Here is a 22,570-nt window from a genome sequence, read left to right as displayed (position 1 = left end):
GTTGCCGAACCTCTTTCTGTCTGACCTTGCTCCCTTCAGTGGAACGTCTCCCACTGTTGGGTTATTATCTGAGGCTTGCCTCCCTGAGACGCCGGCCCTAGCAGACCGTTACTGCCAGAGGCCGAGATTCCTCCACTGCCACTTTGGGGGATCTCACACACGGGGTTCCCATTCAGAGGTAACCACACCTCTGAGGCATTGCCGTGTGGTGGATATTTCCACAACTTTGTGAATATTTACTGCTTTGTTTATTTCCATGTTGTTCCTGTGTCCACTGCTTTACATCTACCCGCATTATTAGCAATTCCGCAGATTGCTATATAATCGGGCCTATCCTTGTATTATTGGCGATACTGCGGATCCCCAATAATCAAGGTTCGGGGTGTGACACTGGTCTGAGTAAATCATTTCAGGCACTTACCGTGTTAGTGAGCCTTCCGCTGATTTACCATCAGGAAGATACTGACTATTTCACTCTAACATATCTGCACTAGTGGTGATTCTGTATATCACCACTTAATCAGATATTTGTGCCTCTTGCTGACACCAATCGTTACACCTAGTTATACTATTATATTACTGTTGCACCAAGCACTATACACTATTGCATTATCCTGTTAGCTATAATTGCATTATTGGTGATTCTGCAGATCACCACATAATCAGGTATAGCGTCTGAATTATTGGTGATTCTGCAGATCACACATAATCAGACATCTGTGTTGCTACACCGATCGTTACAATACAATTAGGTTATACCATAAATGTTTGTTTCTACTCAACCTGCTCAGACACAGCATATTATTAAGTTACTGTATCTCAAGAATGACTCTGAATTTCAGAAGAGAATCACCACCACATGAATCTGGCATCTCCTGGATGAGTTTCATCCCACAATGCTGACCCATATTTGATTAACTTTTTCTCCTAGGTTTCTCCTAAGTTTTCTCCTAGGTGATATTTTCACAACTATATTTTAAGCCACCAGCAAGCAAATACTCTTGACAATAGTTTTTCGCCTAGTTTTTGGTACATTTTCAATTGCTGAAAAGTTTTTATAAACAAAAGACGAAAAATTATCTCCAAGGAGAAAACATAAGAAAAATTGAATTGAATAAGGGGCTATGGCGCATATGCAATTAATGTTTTCTCCAGAGTTTTCTCCTGAGTGATAATTTCCAACTTGTCAATGAAATGCCTTTTAAAAAACCAGCAAGCAAGAAAATAATCAAAGCTATTTTGACTGCAGTTTTTCACCTACTTTTTGGTAGGTTTTCAATTGCAAAGTGCTGAAAAGTTAAAAAACTTAGGAGAAAAAGTTAATTGCATATGGGCCTATGTATGAAAAGTGACAGAGGTACTTTAAACAGGGCTGTATTGAGCCACTGAATCACGTGTGACTTTATCTTAAAGAGAAGCTAAACTGAGAAGGACATAGATTTTTCCTTTTAAAATAATACCAGTTGCCTGACTCTCCTGCTGATCCTGTGTCTCTAATACATTTAGCCTCAGCCCCTCAACAAGCATGCAGATCAGGTGCTCTGACTGAAGCCAGACTGGATTAGCTGCATGCTTGTTTCAGGTGTGTAATTCAGCCCAGGGCCGGTTTAAGCAACAATGGGGCCCCAGGGCAAAATAAACCTGCCCCCCCCCCCCCCAACAGATACCCCGGAACAAAAATCGGCATTAGGGGACCTTTTTTGCAGCTGGTATAGTCAGGGTGTGAAGTCCCAATCGGTCGGAGCTCCACATTCTGGCTATCCTAGCCTGCATGGGGGACAAGGGGTTAAAAAGTTTCAGGAGGGGGGACCCCACATAATTTTTTTTTTTAATTCCCACACTCTAAACATAAAAAAAAATTTGGGAAAATAGGAAAAAATGCCAGGGATCTTCATACAGCCATATTGCGGCTGTATAGCGATCCCTGGCCAAAGCGCTGCGGCTGCGTATAGACCCCCTGGAAACCCCGTCAGGAAATTTATTGCGCTTTCGTTTGATGTACGTAAAATTACACTACCGTTAGGTTTGCTACTAAAAGTGACATTTACCGCATTTAAAAGTATACTTTTTTCCTTCGAAACTTTAAAATCGATTTTCTCAAAAACTATAAGGTCTTTTTGAAAAATTGTTTTTTCCTCTTATTCCTAATGATCTCCTTAACATATCCTGCAAATTTAGGGTTTCTAGCATTTAAGGTGGATTTGCTATTAACCATTAAAGTCAGCAGGTTTTTAAATGTGTATTTTTTTTCCTTTGATACTTTAAAATCGATTTTCTCAAAAACTATAAGGCCGATTTGAAATTTTTTTTCCTCTTGTAGCCACTGGGGGCCCCTACAAAGCTCTGGGGTCCTGGGGCAGCTGCCTCCTTTGCCTCTATGGTAGCGCCGGCCCTGATTCAGCCACTACTGCAGCTAAAGGGATCAGCAAGGCTGCCAGGCAACTGGTATTGTTTAAAAGGAAATATACATATCCCTCTCAGTTAAGGTTCCAGTTAAATCTTTGCATACCCTTAATGGAGAATTCAACTGTTGTTAAATTACTAATAGAACATACATCAGTGCTACATGACCCCTTCTGTAATATAATGTATAAAAAAAAGTAAATGGATAGAAATATGCCTTTTGCTGATGAATTTCTAATGGTCTGGTCTGCACAACTGGAGCTATTGGAATGGCATGTCCTTATATGCCTATGTGTTGCAGTGACCCTCTATGTGATTTCTGGTAGCAATATTATTAAGAATCTGTTACCAACCCAGAAACTTACAGTTTAGCCATTTCCTTTAAAGTCTTCAGAAATGATCTCTGCATAAGCAAACAGAATAGCATCTGTTTCTGGTACTGAAACTATTCTGGATATTATTTTAGTCATGAGACAGTTTCAATAGTTGCCCAGCCCCTACTCTTATAGGAGTGCTGTGTACCCTGAATATCTTCATATGAAGGAGCTGAAGAATGAACAGGAGCAGCTTACTATCTGCAGCTGTGCTGCTGCACTTTGCTGTATATGTAACAGGTATGTGGAAAGGGAGTGGGTACTAGCTGGCAATAAGAGACTAAATCACTGCTGACAATATAGGTCTACGGTACACATCATTTACAATAATGTAGCACTGTTTGCTATTGCTTACTTCACAGCATACAGAGGTGATTCATGCCAGGGGCGTAGCAATAGCCGTAGCAGTCATAGCAGCTGCTATGGGGCCCTGTAGCGCATAGGGGGCCCAGGAGGTAGTTAATATATTCACCATTAACTTTCTTATGTTTTTCCACCCTCTGACTTTGTCTCGGTGCCCATGAACTATATGCATTGTTGATTGCATGAGAATGTAAATTGCCCAGTTAACGCATATACATAATGTAGGGGCAGGTGGCATCGTTTAAGAGTGACTACATCTAAGGGCCCCGTGAAAGATTTGCTATGGGGCCCCATGATCTCTAGCTAAACCACTGATTCATACAGAAATGTTTAAATAATATAAAGTGCATTTGAAAGCTAAGGGGATTTTTTTTAAAAATATGTTTGTAGGTGCACCAAAGAGCATGCCTTTACTTAGTCTCTGCAAAGTCCTATTCCTCAGATATTCCTACTTCCTGTATGTAGATGTGTATGTAGATTTTGTCTATGATCAGGTATTAGGAATTTCTAAGGACTGGGACTTCATGGTGACAAAGTACAGGTATGTAACTAATTATGATATAGTGGAGGACATTCAAATACCTTTTATGAAGAAAAATACAACCAGAGTCCTGGCACACTTTATTTTTCTGGTAAATAAAATGTTATTACAATGTAAGTAATGCTGACACATTGTTGAAGCTAAAGATTTGTCACTAAAGGTGGCCATACACCATATAATATTGATTGTAACGTCTTATAAAATCACTAGTAAAAAGGAAAAGGCCCGCCTGTTAAAAAATGGACACTAGGCCTCGACTGCTACCCCCAGCAACGTGTGCAGAGACGCGCCCCGCAGGGAGATGTTGCTTGCTTGCCAGTTGGAAAAAGCTGTTATTTCCCACAATGGAATGAGGTTCACAGACAGCAAACTGTCAGGCCTGGAAGCATGGACACAGGGACACAGGAGCACGCAGGGACACAGGTTTTATTATATAGGATATTACATCTATGTAGTATAAGAGCCACCACATAGCTAATACTTTGAAAAGAAAGTTAAATTACATTGTAAAACTATATGATAGTGGCATGAGTGCTGATATATGGGGTTGATTTTAAAAAAGTTGGCCAAACAATTATAATCAATGATTTTGAAGTCGAACCCGACCACAAAGAGCAGTGTCACATTTTTATGATTTGCCTACATATCTGTTTAAAATCTATAAAATCTGTTATGCGGCATCCTTTGATACTAATCAATTCAGTACAAAACAATTGATTTGGAGTACCTTTTCTTTTACAATTTTCTTGTTTTTTAATTAGAAGTTATCAGTCTTTGGTACAGCATTGCATTTTAGGCAGCCTCAATCAATCAATCATATGATTGCATCTGCCTAAAATCAATCATTTTTTCAAGCTTTGTTTGGCCACCTTAAAGAGTACCCTAACTGATATGTGACATGATGAGATAAACATATGTCTATACAGAGCCAAGCATTAAAGGGTTAAAATGAGTGCGCATACACCCAATGCTTGTGTGTGCCAGCGGCTCACATGGTGCTCTTGAATGTGCATTTCGGTAGAACGGATATTTGCTAAACATCCTTTTTGCACTAACAGGACGTTTATAAACGGTCATTTTACATGAAGTGATTAAAATAGTAGGATTCCAAGAAATGAGTAGTACAATTGTCAGGGGCAAATCCAGGATTTCCAGGGGGGGGGTTCCTGATAGCGGCGTGTGGGCGTGGCCAAAACATGGTGTGGGTGGAGCCAAATACGAGCAGTTTCTAAGCTAAATTGCACTCCCCCCAGTATAGATTAGATAGGTATATGTCCCCCAGTATAGGTTAGATAGGTATATGCCCCCAGTATAGGTTAGATAGGTATATGCCCCCAGTATAGGTTAGATAGGTATATGCCCCAGTATAGGTTAGATAGGTCTATGCCCCCAGTATAGCTTAGATAGGTCTATGTCCCCAGTATACATTAGATAGGTCTATGTCCCCAGTATACATTAGATAGGTCTATGTCCCCAGTATACATTAGATAGGTCTATGTCCCCAGTATACATTAGATAGGTCTATGTCCCCAGTATACATTAGATAGGTCTATGTCCCCAGTATAGATCAGATAGGTCTATGTCCCCAGTATAGATCAGATAGGTCTATGTCCCCAGTATAGATCAGATAGGTCTATGTCCCCAGTATAGATCAGATAGTCTATGTCCCCAGTATAGATCAGATAGGTCTATGTCCCCAGTATAGATCAGATAGGTCTATGTCCCCAGTATAGATCAGATAGGTCTATGTCCCCAGTATAGATTAGATAGGTCTATGTCCCCAGTATAGATCAGATAGGTATATGTCCCCCAGTATAGCTTAGATAGGAATATGGCCCCAGTATAGGTTAGATAGGTATATGCCCCCAGTATAGCTTAGATAGGTATATGCCCCAGTATAGTTTAGATAGGTATATGCCCCAGTATAGCTTAGATAGGTATATGCCCCAGTATAGCTTAGATAGGTATATGTCCCCAGGTCTCCTATGTTAGAGGCAGAGTCCTCAACCAGTACTCTATCCAGCCACTGTATAGAGCTTCCTCCCCCCCCCCCCCCCCCAGATACTGGGATAATGACTTGCTGAATGTGTGATAAAATGCTAAAAGCTTTAAGCCTGAAGGATCAGAGACAGGGTCAGTAAGCATAAGGGAATGTATGTACAGTATGTGTATATGACATACATACATTCTGTGATTCCATTCCTGACTGTCTGACCCCTGTCCCTGCAGGCTTCTTCCAGCATTTAGCATTTTATCACACAAGTACAGTATGTTAGGGACCATGAGACCCTCTAAGCTACAGTAATTCCACCCCCCCCCCCCCAGTAATCTCCCCCCCACCCAACAACAGTAATGCTCCCAGTAACAGTAATCCCCTAACTCCCCCCCCCCCCCAGTAACACTCCTGCCCCCACCATAAACACAAAGTGAGTCAGTGCAAATATCTTAACTCCTTACCAGCAGTGAAGGAGTTAATGAAGAAAGCTGAGCTGAAGAGAGGTGAATGAATCTCCGGAGGAGGAAACGACACAACAGAGCGGCTCACACTAAGGAATGCCTGGCATGTGAGCAGAGACTGTCTGTCCCGTTCTGGCTGGCTGCTTCATATGCTGCTGTATTCAAGCCACCCGCGCTAGCCAGGCAGCATGTGACAGCTACTCCATGCTAGGGCAATGAGAGAAGAGGCAGCATGTGTATAGGGGGGCGGAACAGGAAAGAGAGAGACACTCGGGGAGACATGGGAGTCGGCTCTCCACCAATCAGGCACCTGTATATTCGTGCCAGTCCGATCATCAGCACTCAGCGTGATCTATTCCAGCCAGGCCTGACTCAGACTTCCCGGGGCTCCTGTGACCTCATCCCTGCTGCATGTAAGCTGCGTGCAGCATGTAATGACGTGCGCTCGCTGACACCAGACTCTCAGGCAGAGAGAGGAGATAACAAAACAATGCCCCCACCAAGCTACGCCCCTGGCTCGGGGGAGGGTTCCAGACACTCGGAACCACCCCTTCCGTGCGCTAGTGATTGTTAATCAACATAAATCATCAGTTTATTACATGGTGTATAAACTGTGTAACTGTTCCTCTGTGAATCTAGCAGTCTAAGGTTCCTGTCGTTGTCTAAAATCTATTTTGAGTGAAAGCTAATTAACCTTCAATATTTTGGGTATAAATAAGAATTGATGTAATGTGAAAATGAGACTTAAGGCTCAAGGTGCGTACAAACATGCGACTATAGTCGTTTGAAACGATCGTTCCCCGATCGTTTCAAACGACGATCGTTTAAAAAAAAGCAGCCAACGACCATTAAGTCTAACGACGGACAAGCTAGATCGTTAAAAACGAACGATCTAGCTTGGCTGATTTTTCCCAACGACGATTGTTTGTAAAAGTAGTACATCGTTGGAAACGGTTGTTCGTACTAGGCTTGACATGCGCATTTCACTATTTCTCCATGGAACTTTTCATTTTTAGGCGCAGGCGCAATAGGTGCTTTTGCGTGATGTAACGTGCGTTCTAACGATGTGATCGTTACACACCTTTTCAAACTAACTTTACGTAGGTCGTTCTTTCGTCAATTAAAAGTTTGTTCGTCGTTGACAACGAACGATCGTTGTCGCATGTGTGTACTTAGCATTATACACACATCAGACCATAGTCTGTGGAAAATGAAAGATCACAGACCAATTTTACCCCCTCCCATGTAGTATGTGAGCCACACCTACTCAGTCTATTCTATGGAGCTGAACTCCCCATCAGACAAAAATATTTGCAAGATGCTGCACACAAAGATGCTGTAGACATTCAAAAGATCAGTATCTCCAAAAGATCTGTTCCTGCCAAAGATCCGTTCCTGCAAAATGCATTCATAGTCTATGAGATCTGCAGATCATCATACACACCTTGTTTACCTGACATTCATCTGCAGATCAGATCCAACAGGATGGATTTTCAGATCTGCAGATGATTGTCTGATCTGCAGATGAATGTCAGTTAAACAAGGTGTGTATGATGATCTGCAGATCTCATAGACTATGTGAATGCATTTTGCAGGCACGGATCTTTGGCAGGAACAGATCTTTTGCAGATACTGATCTTTTGTGTCTGTATAGCATCTGTGTGTGCAGCATCTTGCAAAGATTTTTTTCTGATGGGGAGTTCAGCTCCATAGAAAAGACTGTGAAGGTATGGCTCTCATACTACATGAAGGGTGGTAAGATTGGTCTGTGATCTTGTCGTTTCCAAAGGCTATAGTCTGATGTGTGTATGTGGCCTTAGAGCCTTTTTCCACTAGTTCTGCATCAGTTCTGCATAAGTTTTTCTGGATCCAGATTTCTGGATGCGGCTATGGGAAACAATGCATGATGCAGAAAACTGCAAATTGCGTTCAGGGCTCGTTTCCACTATTGCGTTGCGAAATCGCTGCAGCAAAATTCGCATGCGGATGCGAATTTTGTATGCGCGTGCACGCGAATTTTCGTACGAATTCGCATGAAAATTCGCATGAATGACGATGTACGCGAATTTAACCAAGGCAATGCCGGTGTGCTTTTCCATTGATTTCATGCGAATTCGCATAAAAATTCGCATACCAAAACAGCATGCGAATTTCCTATTAAATACATTAGCGGTGATTCGCATGCATTCCACTCGCAGGCGAATTCTGCGGCTCTTTTGTGCGTTTTTTCACAGCTGAAAAAAACGCACCTCAACAACGCTACAGTGGAAACAGGCCCATCCACTTGCATTACATGTGCGAATCCGCATGCATGCGGATTCGCGATAGTGGAAACGAGCCCTTAGTGGAAACAGGCCCACAGGCATTCTGAATACCTATGTGCCTGTTTCCACTAAACGCAATTTCTCTGATGCAGAAAAATTACGGATAGCATGTTGCAGATTTCTGCATCAGATTCTAAATGCAGAAAAACGGACTCCAATGAATGTCTGTGGGCCTGTTTCCACTAACGTTTTCATTGTTATGAGAAACAGTGCATGATGCTGAAATCTGCTAATTGTGTTTAGAGGAAACAGGCCCATAGGCATTCATTGTAGTCAGTTTTTCTGCAGCAAAAAAAACTGATGCAGAACTGATGCAGGACTAGTGGAAATAGGCCATTAGGAGCAACAACCAGCACTTATACTGAGTTTTGTATCTTGTCATCCTCATCAGACAACTTCAGTTCAATATCTTGTTCTAGTTCATTGTCACACAAGTGTGCAGGTGAATGGCTTTCTTGGCAGGATGACTCACATGGCACTTCAGTACTTGCTGCTGCGCATCACTACACTGCAAAAATAAAAGCTCTTTGGTGCGGAAAGCTTTGCCTTCAACAAGTTGCTCTGACTTTCTAGATTTGCATGTGTGTTCTCTTTGCACCTGGAGAGCACTTACATTGCTGCTAGAAGATCTGCATATACAACAGCTAGCATTTATTAGAGGGAAGTGACTAGTATCAAACTTAAAAAACAAAAAAAAAATGGTTTTGGGTTATGTGGAAAGTTGTTTCAAAAGTGTATTGGATTTTAATTGTTAGCTGTGTCCCCATAGAAAAGAATTTCCCTTACTTCTTGCGCTAACAGAAAGTTGACATATACGGTATACCTAGAAGGTCTTGAGACTACAACAAATATGCACATTTTATACAACCTTTATAGCCCCACTCCAGAGTGAGAGCAACAAGGATTTTGAAGGCCTTCTTCACAGGGGAGGCTGAACTGTGCGTATCACAGCTGCATACATAGTAAAAGGGCACCAGTGGCGTTCCTACAATAGGGCGCAGGGGGACGTGGCGCACCGGGTGACAGCCAGCCAGGAGGGTGTCGCCACGACCCCCCATTGTTGCAGACAGTGCAGGGGGGGAAGAGCAGCGCTGGAAGGAGGGGTGACTGGGATAGCGGCGGGGAGGGGGGAAAGATCCCCCCCCTCCCTCACCTGGGTCCCCTCCTTCTGCCTCTCTTCCCCTCCAAATGACAGCGGGGGCAGCGGGCAACTTACAGTCAGGGCGGGCGGGCAGAGACTACTCACTTTACTTCTGCGTTCCAGCAGCGGCGAAAAATGGGCGTGGCCATGACATTGTATGGGCAGAGCTAACGTAATGATGTAACAGCGAGGCATAAGACAAACGAGACTTTGCATCATGGGTGTGCAGAAACTGTGTGATGCTAATAGTATACCGTAACCACAAAGCAGCAAACATAGCCATCTATGACCATTAAATAATAAATGCAGTAACAGTTACCCCGGACACCAGAAAATAAACGCAATGAGCAACATGTCAGCACAAAATAAATGCAATGCGGGCAACATGTCAGTATAAAATAAATGCAATACGGGCAACATGTCAGTATAAAATAAATGCAATACGGGCAACATGTCAGTACAAAATAAACACAATGCGGGCAAACATGTCAGTACAAAATAAACGCAATGCGGGCAAACATGTCAGTACAAAATAAACGCAATGCGGGCAAACATGTCAGTACAAAATAAACGCAATGCGGGCAAACATGTCAGTACAAAATAAACGCAATGCGAGCAAACATATCACCAGAAAATTAACGCTATGCGGGCAAACATTTCACTAGAAAAGAAACGCAATGCGGGCAAACATGTCAGTACAAAATAAACGCAATGCGGGCAAACATTTCACCAGAAAATTAACGCAATGCGGGCAAACATTTCACCAGAAAAGAAACGCAATGCGGGCAAACATGTCAGTACAAAATAAACGCAATGCGGCCAACATGTCAGTACAAAATAAACGCAATGCGGGCAAACATTTCACCTGGAAAAGAAACGCAATGCGGGCAAATATTTCACCTGGAAAAAAAACGCAATGCGGGCAAACATTTCACCTGGAAAAGAAACGCAATACGGGCAAACATTTCACCAGAAAAGAAACGCAATGCGGGCAAACATTTCACCTGGAAAAGAAACGCAATACGGGCAAACATTTCACCAGAAAAGAAACGCAATACGGGCAAACATTTCACCAGAAAAGAAACGCAATGCGGGCAAACATTTCACCTGGAAAAGAAACGCAATGCGGGCAAATATTTCACCTGGAAAAAAAACGCAATGCGGGCAAACATTTCACCTGGAAAAGAAACGCAATACGGGCAAACATTTCACCAGAAAAGAAACGCAATGCGGGCAAACATTTCACCTGGAAAAGAAACGCAATACGGGCAAACATTTCACCAGAAAAGAAACGCAATACGGGCAAACATTTCACCAGAAAAGAAACGCAATGCGGGCAAACATTTCACCTGGAAAAGAATTGCAATGCGGGCAAACATTTCACCAGAAAAGAAACGCAATGCGGGCAAACATTTCACCAAAAAAGAAACGCAATGCGGGCAAACATTTCACCTGGAAAAAAAAACGCAATGCGGGCAAACATTTCACCTGGAAAAGAAAGCATTTACTCACCTGGCAGAAGTCTCCGGCCTCTGGCGCGCTGCTCCCGGGACCATCTTGCTGTTGATCTTCTCTCCCGCGCTGACAGGGCTACGGCAAGATGGCGCCCAAAGCCCTGTACTGGAGACACAAATAGTCTCCAATAGAAGGCTCTGGCAGCCATCTTGCCGTAGCCCTGCTCGCCTGCCGATGTCGGAACACCGGAAGAAGGAGGCTGGAGCGGGGCTGCAGGCAATGAACTGGCACGGCGTCTATAGACGCCGCTGCCAGTTCATGAGTGAGTATAGAGTGGCCAGAGTACCGAGGCCGGGACGTCCCGCTGCAGAAAGCGGGACGTTTCCCGGGACCTCAGAAAATAAACGCAATGAGCAACATGTCAGCACAAAATAAATGCAATGCGGGCAACATGTCAGTATAAAATAAATGCAATACGGGCAACATGTCAGTACAAAATAAACACAATGCGGGCAAACATGTCAGTACAAAATAAACGCAATGCGGGCAAACATGTCAGTACAAAATAAACGCAATGCGGGCAAACATGTCAGTACAAAATAAACGCAATGCGGGCAAACATGTCAGTACAAAATAAACGCAATGCGAGCAAACATATCACCAGAAAATTAACGCTATGCGGGCAAACATTTCAGTACAAAATAAACGCAATGCGGGCAAACATTTCACCAGAAAATTAACGCAATGCGGGCAAACATTTCACCAGAAAAGAAACGCAATGCGGGCAAACATGTCAGTACAAAATAAACGCAATGCGGCCAACATGTCAGTACAAAATAAACGCAATGCGGGCAAACATTTCACCTGGAAAAGAAACGCAATGCGGGCAAATATTTCACCTGGAAAAAAAACGCAATGCGGGCAAACATTTCACCTGGAAAAGAAACGCAATACGGGCAAACATTTCACCAGAAAAGAAACGCAATGCGGGCAAACATTTCACCTGGAAAAGAAACGCAATACGGGCAAACATTTCACCAGAAAAGAAACGCAATACGGGCAAACATTTCACCAGAAAAGAAACGCAATGCGGGCAAACATTTCACCTGGAAAAGAAACGCAATGCGGGCAAATATTTCACCTGGAAAAAAAACGCAATGCGGGCAAACATTTCACCTGGAAAAGAAACGCAATACGGGCAAACATTTCACCAGAAAAGAAACGCAATGCGGGCAAACATTTCACCTGGAAAAGAAACGCAATACGGGCAAACATTTCACCAGAAAAGAAACGCAATACGGGCAAACATTTCACCAGAAAAGAAACGCAATGCGGGCAAACATTTCACCTGGAAAAGAATTGCAATGCGGGCAAACATTTCACCAGAAAAGAAACGCAATGCGGGCAAACATTTCACCAAAAAAGAAACGCAATGCGGGCAAACATTTCACCTGGAAAAAAAAACGCAATGCGGGCAAACATTTCACCTGGAAAAGAAAGCATTTACTCACCTGGCAGAAGTCTCCGGCCTCTGGCGCGCTGCTCCCGGGACCATCTTGCTGTTGATCTTCTCTCCCGCGCTGACAGGGCTACGGCAAGATGGCGCCCAAAGCCCTGTACTGGAGACACAAATAGTCTCCAATAGAAGGCTCTGGCAGCCATCTTGCCGTAGCCCTGCTCGCCTGCCGATGTCGGAACACCGGAAGAAGGAGGCTGGAGCGGGGCTGCAGGCAATGAACTGGCACGGCGTCTATAGACGCCGCTGCCAGTTCATGAGTGAGTATAGAGTGGCCAGAGTACCGAGGCCGGGACGTCCCGCTGCAGAAAGCGGGACGTTTCCCGGGACCTCATGCAGCCTGGGACAGCGGACCCCGAATCCGGGACGCGTCCTGGGCAATCCGGGACGTCTGGTCACTCTAGCTATACTAGCTATACTGGGGGCAACTAAACTAGCTATACTGGGGGCAACTAAACTAGCTATACTGGGGCATCTATACTAGCTATACTGGGGGCAGCTATACTGGGGGAAACTATACTGGGGGCATCTATACTAGCTATACTGGGGCAACTATACTAGCTATACTGGGGGCATCTATACTAGCTATACTGGGGGCAACTAAAGTAGCTATACTGGGGGCAACTAAACTAGCTATACTGGGGGCATCTATACTAGCTATACTGGTGGCAACTATACTGCAGCAACTATACTAGCTATACTGGGGCAACTATACTAGCTATACTGGGGTAGCTCTGGGGGCAACTATACTATCTATACTGGGGGCAGCTATACTGGGGGCAACTATACTAGCTATACTGGGGGCAACTATACTAGCTATACTGGGGGCAACTATACTGGGGCAGCTCTGGGGGCAACTATACTATCTATACTGAGGGCAGCTATACTGGGGCAACTATACTAGCTATACTGGGGGCAACTATACTAGCTATACTGGGGCAACTATACTGTGGGGAACTAAACTAGCTATACTGGGGGCAACTAAACTAGCTATACTGGGGGCAACTAAACTAGCTATACTGGAGGCAACTAAACTAGCTATACTGGGGGCAACTATACTATCTATACTGGGGCAGCTCTGGGGGCAACTATACTAGCTATACTGGGGGCAACTATACTAGCTATACTGGGGGCAACTTTACTAGCTTCACTGGGGCAGCTATACTGGGGGCAACTTTACTAGCTATACTGGGGGCAACTATACTAGCTAATATGTTAAATTACAGTTAGCTCCGCCCTCATCCGGTCATGACCACGCCCATTTTCCCGGTTGTGGCCACGCCCATTTTTTAGGGGTGTGTGTCTTTTAATACCCAGCACCGGGTGCCAAATGCCCTAGGTACGCCACTGCAGTAATTTGAGGGCATTGCAGTAATTTGAGAGCTGAGAAAAGCTGCTAGTACAATATTGGTAGCATTATTGACATTCTACTATTGGGCAGTGGCTAAATTCAGTAGTAAGTTATCTGTAATTTTAATTGATATTTTACTATCAACTAACTTAAAGTACCACTATCAGTTAAAAGTAGGCAGTTAAAATATGATAGAACCGACAGGTTTTGGGCCAGTCCATCTTCTGATAGGGGATTCTCTGAGGTTTTTTTTGTTTGTTTGCAACAGCATTTCTTGAACAGCAGTTGCAAAGTCCAACTGACATAATAGTGTGCAAGTGATTAGGGAGGCCGGCTGGTATCTTACTATTTTGGCAGTTAAACTGCTGTTCAGGAAACGCTGTTGAAAACATAGAAAACCAGGGAACACACTTGACTTTCAGTTTTCCGCGTGCGTTTTTCTGCATACTATTTCTGCACACCAAGTGTGTTTCCATGCAGGAAAACGCATGCGTTTTTTTCACAGCAGCTGATGTAAATGATAGTGGAAACTGCCAAAATGTGCAGAGTCATCATGCAGAATGTCAGTTTTTTTTCTGCACGCGAACAACACAGTAAGTGTGCACTAGCACATTGATTAACATGAGTTCTCAGTTTTTCTGTGCAGAAAACGTGCACGAAAACAGTCAAGTGTGTTCCCTGCCTGAGAATCCCCTATAAGGAAATGGACTGGCCCAAAACCTGTCAGTTCTGTCAGGCTTTAACTGCCTACTTTTTTCATGCTAGTGGTCCTTTAACCCTCTTCTCGCACGACAACTTATAAACCTACCCCCCCCCCCCCCCATCGCCGCAATCTCTGCCAATATTAGTACTGCCTTCAGACATTAGATACTCCCTCTGCCGATATCTGTGCTGCCTATTACCAATATTTATTAAGTGCCGCCAGCGCCCAAATTTCACATTGGGCATGGCAATAGCTACGGTTAACATTGTGGTTTATTCGTCGCCCATTTTACCGAACAGTCGATGGTGCCAAAAAACCTGTTTTGTTTCCGGCAGTTCAGTCTCTCATCTGCCAGTCATCGAGTGCCTTCTGGCACTTTATTGCATCCAAATGGCAATGTTGGTAACATGTCAGAAAAGTTAACTTGATGGTGATTCTCTTGCCTATCCTACATACTACATATATAGGCTTTATTTGTTGCTGGTTTTGATCCAGTTAGAGAGTTATTCACTTCCTGAAATGGAGACAAATTCTTCCACATAGAGACACAGACATAAGTAAAAACTCATAAAAGACTTTAACCTCTTGAATCCTTCTAATCCATACATTTTCAATATAGTTATAATAAACTACATTCCATGTAGCATTATTCTTAACCTCATTTACGGGACTTAGATGACTAGTTTAGGCGGGAGAACGACAAGTGAATTTAGCTGTTTTCACTTCTCTTTTCTTTGAATGCACTGTATTGATATAAAAGCACTTTTTTCTTTAATTCTCTAGCCAGAAAGTCCACTGGGAATTGAAAATGAACCATATCGCCTATGCTTGTGAATTTCTATGGAAGTAAATGTTAAAAATGTTATATTTGCAGGTTATTTTTATGGTGATCCTGAATATGTTCTGGTGGATAATAAATGCAAGTGTGTTAAGGTGACCTCAAGATTTGTCCCATCAGAAGACAACCCAAATGAAGAAGTTTTACAAAGGAATATTGTAATAACGTAAGTTTTAGATGTGTGTAAAAAAAATGTTGTGTGACTAGTGAAAAAATACAAAAACTAGCCTGATGTTTTACGTGTCTGGTACAGAGTAAAACATCGGAAGAACATTAGGTCGGAAGAACATTGTTTAGTAGTGACTAAAAAGGGGAAATAATGAGAAGGCTGAAGAGGAACACTGAGATCATAGCACCAGAAGCCACAAATAACTTGACAACTGTGTTGTGCAGGAAAGCAGACCAGAACAAAGTCTGATTATTAAGAACTCAACTGAGTTTGAAGGATTTTTTTCCTTGAAATTACTTTGGTCCTCAGAAAGTCCCCAGTAGTGTCACAAAATATCTTTTTACTGTGTTAAGCAATAAAATAACTTATTCTTTCACTTTCAAACATGAACAGGTCATACCTTCTCGGCGGCTGCTTCCTCTACAACAGCCCCCATCTCCCTTTCATGCCACCACCGCTCACCGCTACAGAGATCTCATATCAGAGCAACATACTGTGCCCCTGTGACAGGACAGCGGCTCCCATAGCAGCGCATATACAGGAAGTAATTAGGGAGGAGAGGGAGGGAGGAGCAGGCACTGGAGGCCACTATACTACCTATTCTGGGGCAACTATACTACCTATACTGGGAGCAACTGTACTACCTATACTGGGGCAGCTATGCTAGCTACCTACCTATTGTAACAAACCTACCTAGTGTGGTCTCTGCAAGCTGCTCTGATAGTTTGGAGCAGCTGGAGCAAGCTTCCTCTTTGATCAAAAGCATCCCCTGCTTTCCATAGACGTGAATCAGAATGATGGCATCCCCGGCTCCCCAATAGATTTTGGTCGGCGTGTTGGTTCTGGCGGGAGGCGCGCAGCTCAGAGCTGTCTTTATAGGCTGAGGAGGCGTGTCTGATGGGGTGTCAGCGGTCATATCATCAGTTGACACCTTTTTGCAGGAGGTGCTGTCATTTCTGGGGGCTGGGCTTGTGCTCTGCCTCCTGTTTAATTAAGGCCAGAGTATTCACTTGCTCATTGGCCTTGATACTAATCAGTTCACTGGTTCTTGGCCTAGCTAGTGAGATTCGAGAGCTACATTAATATATTGTGTAGACGCACAATATATATGTACTCTAGTTAGTCAGTCTTGTATTTTGTAGTTATATTATATATTATCGTAATATATTGAAGTAACATCTTATTGTATATTTATCTGTGTACTGACTTTTGCCTGCCTCTTGACCTCGCTCTTGTTTTGTTCTTCTGTACCACTGCCATCTGATACACGTGTTTGACTAGGCCTGTCCCTGACTTCGTTATTGCCTGATCCTTACAATACGACTGACATCTGACTTATGTGTATGACCCTGCCTGTTTATTGACTACGATATTGCCTTGCTACTCTGTACCTCGATACCTCTGACTTTGTGTACGACTACGGCCTGATCCTGACTACGCTTTACGTACTACTGTTTGTGTATACACTTGTACGTTACCTCATCACGTATCAGCGTGATACCTATACTGGGGCAACTATAATAGCTACTTACCTATACTGGGGCAACTATACTAGCTATACTGGAGCCAACTATATTAGCTACCTATACTGGGAAAATGATACTACATATACTGGGGCAACTATAATAGCTACCTACCTATACTGGAGCAACTATACTACCTATACTGGGACAACTATACTAGCTACCTATACAGGGGCAACTATACTGGGGGCACCTATGCTAGCTACCTATACTGGGACAACTATACTACCTATACTGGGGGCAACTATACTAGCTACCTATACTGGGGCAGCAAAAAGTCTAGAACTGGCTCTGACAGTGTGTACACCAGGCATTTAGCTACTTTATGAACTGCACTTCTGCTGCAAATCCCATAGTTCAATGCAGAAAAAAAACCCAGAATGCACACACTTAATTGAGGATGTTTGCCACGACCCAGATACTGCATGTAGCATTCTTTCAGCTAGCCTCCAATGTGCTGCCCTTAACCTTGAACTCGACTTGCCTAATCTCCATGCTCCCATCCAGTGACTGACTAAGCATTACCTTGTATTCATACTGTGCTGCATGATCTGGTTTTTCTTGTATTCCTGTATTGTCATATTGCTGTATGTCACCCCTAAATATTGTCTGTAACCTTAACTAATGTCCAGCGCTGCGTAATATGTTGGTGCTTTATAAATACAATAAATAAATAATAAGTAAATAAATAACCTCAGATATGTGTAGGGTACCATAGGTTAACACACTAGCTATTTTAGAGGGTGGTAAATTGCTGCCTCAAAACTGTTCATGTAAATTAGTACATTATCATTATAAAAGTCCCCAGACCTGGTGAGTGATAACTTGGCTTTGTTGTTCTCTATGAATATTATTGTGAGAAAACGCGGAAAAGCCGCCGCGTGTACTGACAGCAAGGCGGCTGTTTCCGCGTCCAACGCGGCGGTTTGCACGCAGCAGTGTGTGTCTGGTGTGGCTGGCTCTGTTAGTGTACCTGGATGGAGAGCTACGCCCGCCAGAAGTCAGGACCTTTATACCAGTTGGAGATGGATCAGCTGATCAGGACGATCAGCTGATTCCTGCTGGACTCCTGATTGGCTGAGTGGCTCGGGCGGGGCGGCAGAGTCCTGCAACTATATATACAGCTTGCTTGCCAGTTGCTGGTTGTCTGCCATTGCGAACACTTACGTGGAAGCACTCAGACCATAGTCAGATCCTACAGTGTGTTTGAACCAGGTGGACCTGGGAATTCACACTGAGCCAGATTACTTTTGTTTATCATTTGTGTTATACTCCAGACTAGTTCCAGGTTGCTGAGACCACGGACCTCGCACCCAAGACTAGGGAACTGTATTATCATTTGTGTTATACTCCAGACTAGTTCCAGGGTGCTGAGACCACGGACCTCGCACCCAAGACTAGGGAACTGTATTATCATTTGTGTTATACTCCAGACTAGTTCCAGGGTGCTGAGACCACGGACCTCGCACCCAAGACTAGGGCACTGTATTATCATTTGTGTTATACTCCAGACTAGTTCCAGGGTGTAGAGACCACGGACCTCACACCCAGACTAGGCATTGTTTGATATCTGTTATGACTTTTGCGTTCCTGACTACTCCTCTGTCCTCTGATTCGGTACCTCGCATATCTGATACTCCGTTGCCAAACCCTGCTTGCCTTGGATACCGAATCAGTCTTCTGTCTTTGTACTTTGTCTGTCCGTGTGTTGCCGACCTGGCTTGCCCGACCTCGAGAGCTATCTCTCCCATTAAGAGATAGTCTCCAGATCAGTCAGTGACATCCACCGTCAGGTGTCACTCACTCTCTGGTCCTTCCTACTTCCAGCCTGACTCCACCCCTTGGAGAGTCTCAGGCTACTGGAAGGTTTCTGTACTCTCAAGTGCAGTATTGCTCATACTGCCTTCAATCACCTGCTCCACAGGTGCATTACTCAAAGTATTACTGTTACACCAAGCACTCACACATTTATAGGTGTCCAGAGGTTAGCAATATATCTGTATTATCGGTGATTCTGCAGATCATCAATAATCAGGTATATATCTGCATTCTTGGTGATACTGCAGATCACCAATAATCAGATTCTCTCTGCGTGCTGACACCGATCGTTACAATTATCTTTAATATTGTGCACAGGCATTTTTCCTTTTGTATCTGTTCTTCTAGCATTCTGTTTGTAAAATGTATTATTTTCGGGGCTAAAAGAAAATCTACTTTATAGTATAAGAGTAAAACTAACAAACAAATAAACAAAACAAAAGGGACACAACACTATACCTTTGATTCAATAATATGGACTTGTTTTTTTAAACATAATATTTATTTATAACACTATTTATGTAGCATTTTACAGAGAGCATTCACATTAATGTCAGTTGAAAAGTGACTTTGAGTATTAACTAGATAATTTAAAGTGGACACATTAAAACATCCTGTTTGCCCCTTCTTTATGGCAACAGGACATTTTAATGCGTCGCTTGCCACTGCCACTGCCGTGCATTAATGCGCCCCCCGCTTGCACCCACTGAGACTCACACATCTCAGATTGGTGAATGGGAACATGTGTTGCCTGCGCCAGTAAAAGTGCCTGTAAGTCAAAAGGATCATGAAGTCAAGAGAAGCCAGTGATCTCTCCTGTAACAAAATACACAAACACTGCCTGTGTGCTCTGAATTCTGAATAAAGAACGTGGGGGACATCTATTGGTAAAACAAAAACAAAACAAAAAAAATACTGGTACACACTTTACAAAACTTAAATTAAGTAAAACTACATTAATCCCTTCTTCCACCCTTCCCCACCCACCAAGTAAGAGCATTTAAAAAGTTAAATAAATGAGAATGTTTTACAGACAGTACTGAACATTTTAATTTCCCTCAACTCTGCAACTAAATTAGTATTTATTCAACTTATTGAAAATAGTTTTGTTTATTCATCAGCATTCATAAGTGGCCCATGACACTCTTTCTCAATATTATTCCAGTGGTGTCATATGTACATTTTCATAGCAATTACCTAAATAATTAAAAAGGGTTTAGTACCATTAGTAGCCATTCAGTTATCATGCTGCAGCATAATTTAGCTTCATCAGTCTGATAAAGGCAGATAATAAAACAAAAACACATTTAAACTTTAATGGTAAACTAAACATGAATACTAAGAAAATGCATGCTAAAGTATGACTGAAATATAACTCTGTGTTTTATTTTTTTACAGGGTTCCACTGAAGAGCAGAATTAACATTTCAGACCCTACATCACCACTAAGAACGCATTTTGTATATAACTTTTTGGACCTGTAAGTTCCAGTTGTTCTAAAAGAAAAAAAAGGAAAATAACCTTGTATTTATATCATAGGAAAAGAAATAAATGATGCAGTAGAAAATATCGAGGCCCCTTAAAATATCGAGGCCCTTATCCAATTACTGTAACATTTCTCTTGAGTTTTCTTCCTTAAGATAATTTTTCATCTTATCTAAAAAATACATATTCAGCAATTGAAAAAGTACTAAAAAGTAGGTACAAAATTAATAACAAGTTTATTTTGAGTAATTTCTTGTTTGGTGGGATATATAAAGGTATTTTATTGGCAAATGGCAAGGTTTGAAAGTATCTCCTTGGAGAAAACTCAGGAGAAAAATTAATAGCATATGGGCCATAATGCGCATCAAGTTTTTGAAAAGTGACTTTTTATCATAGTTCAAATACCTGCACAGGTGAGAAAGGGTACTTGGCACTGTGCGGTTTTGTTGCTGCTCTAATTGCTGTCAGTGTTCACTAGAATGGCCCTTGAATAACACTTGAATTGTTAAATCCCTATTCCTCACATCTTTTTTATTTATGTTTGCGTGGAATATATCCTAATTTGCACTGCACAATGTTTTCTGTATTGCACATATACCATTTTTACATTTTTTATTGTTATAATAATCTGGCCGCAGAGAAAGAAACTTGCACTTTGTTGTAAGATCTATACTAGAGATTTCTGAGTCATATGACTGACTTTTCAAAGAGAATTTCCCTGGAACAGCTGCATCAAATATAAGCACTGTGTAAAGTGTGAGTAATAGCAAAGTTTCCAATTCACTTTTGCTAACAATGAAACGTATAAGAGGTGAACTAGCATTTTAAAGCTGTCAAAAAGATTTAGCTGCAAAAGTTTTAAATATTCTCAAAGCATTTCACTAGCTAATTGTCTAACCAAAGTTAGGCAAACACTATTAGATCAGTTAAATGATCAATATGTCTCCTAGCACCTTGCATTACTTGATATTAGATCAGATCTTAGTAGAGATCTGTTGTAATATTATTTACTGCACTGCAAGCTTTACACTGCCTGATGAAGTGCAAAGCTAATAAGCCATCACTTGCATACCACTCTACCTGTCTCCGCACCCTTGCTTCAAATACCTTGACCTCCAGAAGGTATGGCCTTTGTCAATCAATGTTTAATCCTTAACCTGATGGAACATTAATGAAGAGGGACTTAATTACTTTGCATTAGGGTAATGTTTTTTGTAAATCTAGCATCCAATCTTTGAATAATGTCTACAAGGGTATGCCTCCTTTAATTATAAGCTATCACCGAAAAAAAAAAGCATTGTGCTATCTCTGAAATTTTGAATATATCTTGGATATCTGATATGTGTATTTTTATTCTAGGTGCCGAAAATGTGATCCTGTAGAAATTGAAATTGGTGGTGAACCTGTTCTGGTGTCTCAGGACAACTGTGAGAAATCCGAGGATGTCTGCTACACGTATGACCGAAACAAGTGTTACACAAGTGAACTTACCTTCAGAAACAATGGGATGTTAATAAAGAAGAAAGTGCCTTTAAATCCTGAATCATGCTATGAATAAACGTAGAACATGCAAGGCTGTTGATTAATGCTATTTCTTTAAATATGCTTCACTGTGTTCGCTTTGTATTTTGTTTCTACAAGAACATTTGATTTATTTTAGGCTGGAATAAATCAATTTACATGCTATGCAAATAAATGTAGTAATCTACTCCATTATTTCATCAGGGACTGTGAATTCACGTTTAACATGTCAATGGCTTAAAATGTGTTAAGCCCCATCTACACTATACGATTATTTGTGCGATTCGATTAAGATTCTATTTACGATCCGATTAAATCAGACATATCCGATAGGGATTCGATTTGATTCAATCCGATTTGCCATTGCATAACAATGGCAAATCGAATTGAATCGAATCAAATGCCGATCGAACATGTCGGATTTAATCGTATCGTAAATAGAATCGTAATCGAATCGCACAAAGAATCGTATCGTGTAGATTGGGCTTTAGATTAAATACTGTAAAATGAGTTCCATTGTTTGCAGGAAGTGATAACAGAATTACACCCCAGCAAAGCATTTAAATTGGGAGCACGCTAGCTTCAGATA

General features: G+C 42.2%; 1 protein-coding gene across 1 annotated transcript; it reads left to right on the top strand.

Moving 5' to 3' along the window:
• The first annotated feature begins 2,912 nt into the window (after nt 1–2,912).
• Nucleotides 2,913–22,156, top strand: JCHAIN (joining chain of multimeric IgA and IgM). Its single transcript, XM_068271119.1, has 4 exons — nt 2,913–3,017; nt 15,503–15,632; nt 20,375–20,455; nt 21,820–22,156. The coding sequence occupies exons 1-4, from the start codon at nt 2,957–2,959 to the stop codon at nt 22,016–22,018; spliced, it is 471 nt and encodes a 156-aa protein (XP_068127220.1). The 5' UTR covers nt 2,913–2,956; the 3' UTR covers nt 22,019–22,156.
• Nucleotides 22,157–22,570: the final 414 nt, after the last annotated feature.

Source organism: Hyperolius riggenbachi, chromosome 1, assembly GCF_040937935.1.
Source record: "Hyperolius riggenbachi isolate aHypRig1 chromosome 1, aHypRig1.pri, whole genome shotgun sequence".
NCBI lineage: Eukaryota > Metazoa > Chordata > Amphibia > Anura > Hyperoliidae > Hyperolius > Hyperolius riggenbachi.
The sequence above is the reverse complement of the archived record's forward strand: the minus strand, read 5'-3'. Positions and strand labels throughout refer to the sequence as shown.

What these genes read in the sequence shown, in the direction of transcription:
- JCHAIN (XM_068271119.1), top strand. Translation starts at nt 2,957, where the DNA reads ATGAACAGGAGCAGCTTACTATCTGCAGCTGTGCTGCTGCACTTTGCT. An exon ending in CAAAGGAATATTGTAATAAC is followed by an intron (nt 15,633 to 20,374) that starts GTAAGTTTTAGA and finishes ATTTTTTTACAG; the next exon opens with GGTTCCACTGAAGAGCAGAA. An exon ending in GTATATAACTTTTTGGACCT is followed by an intron (nt 20,456 to 21,819) that starts GTAAGTTCCAGT and finishes TTTTTATTCTAG; the next exon opens with GTGCCGAAAATGTGATCCTG.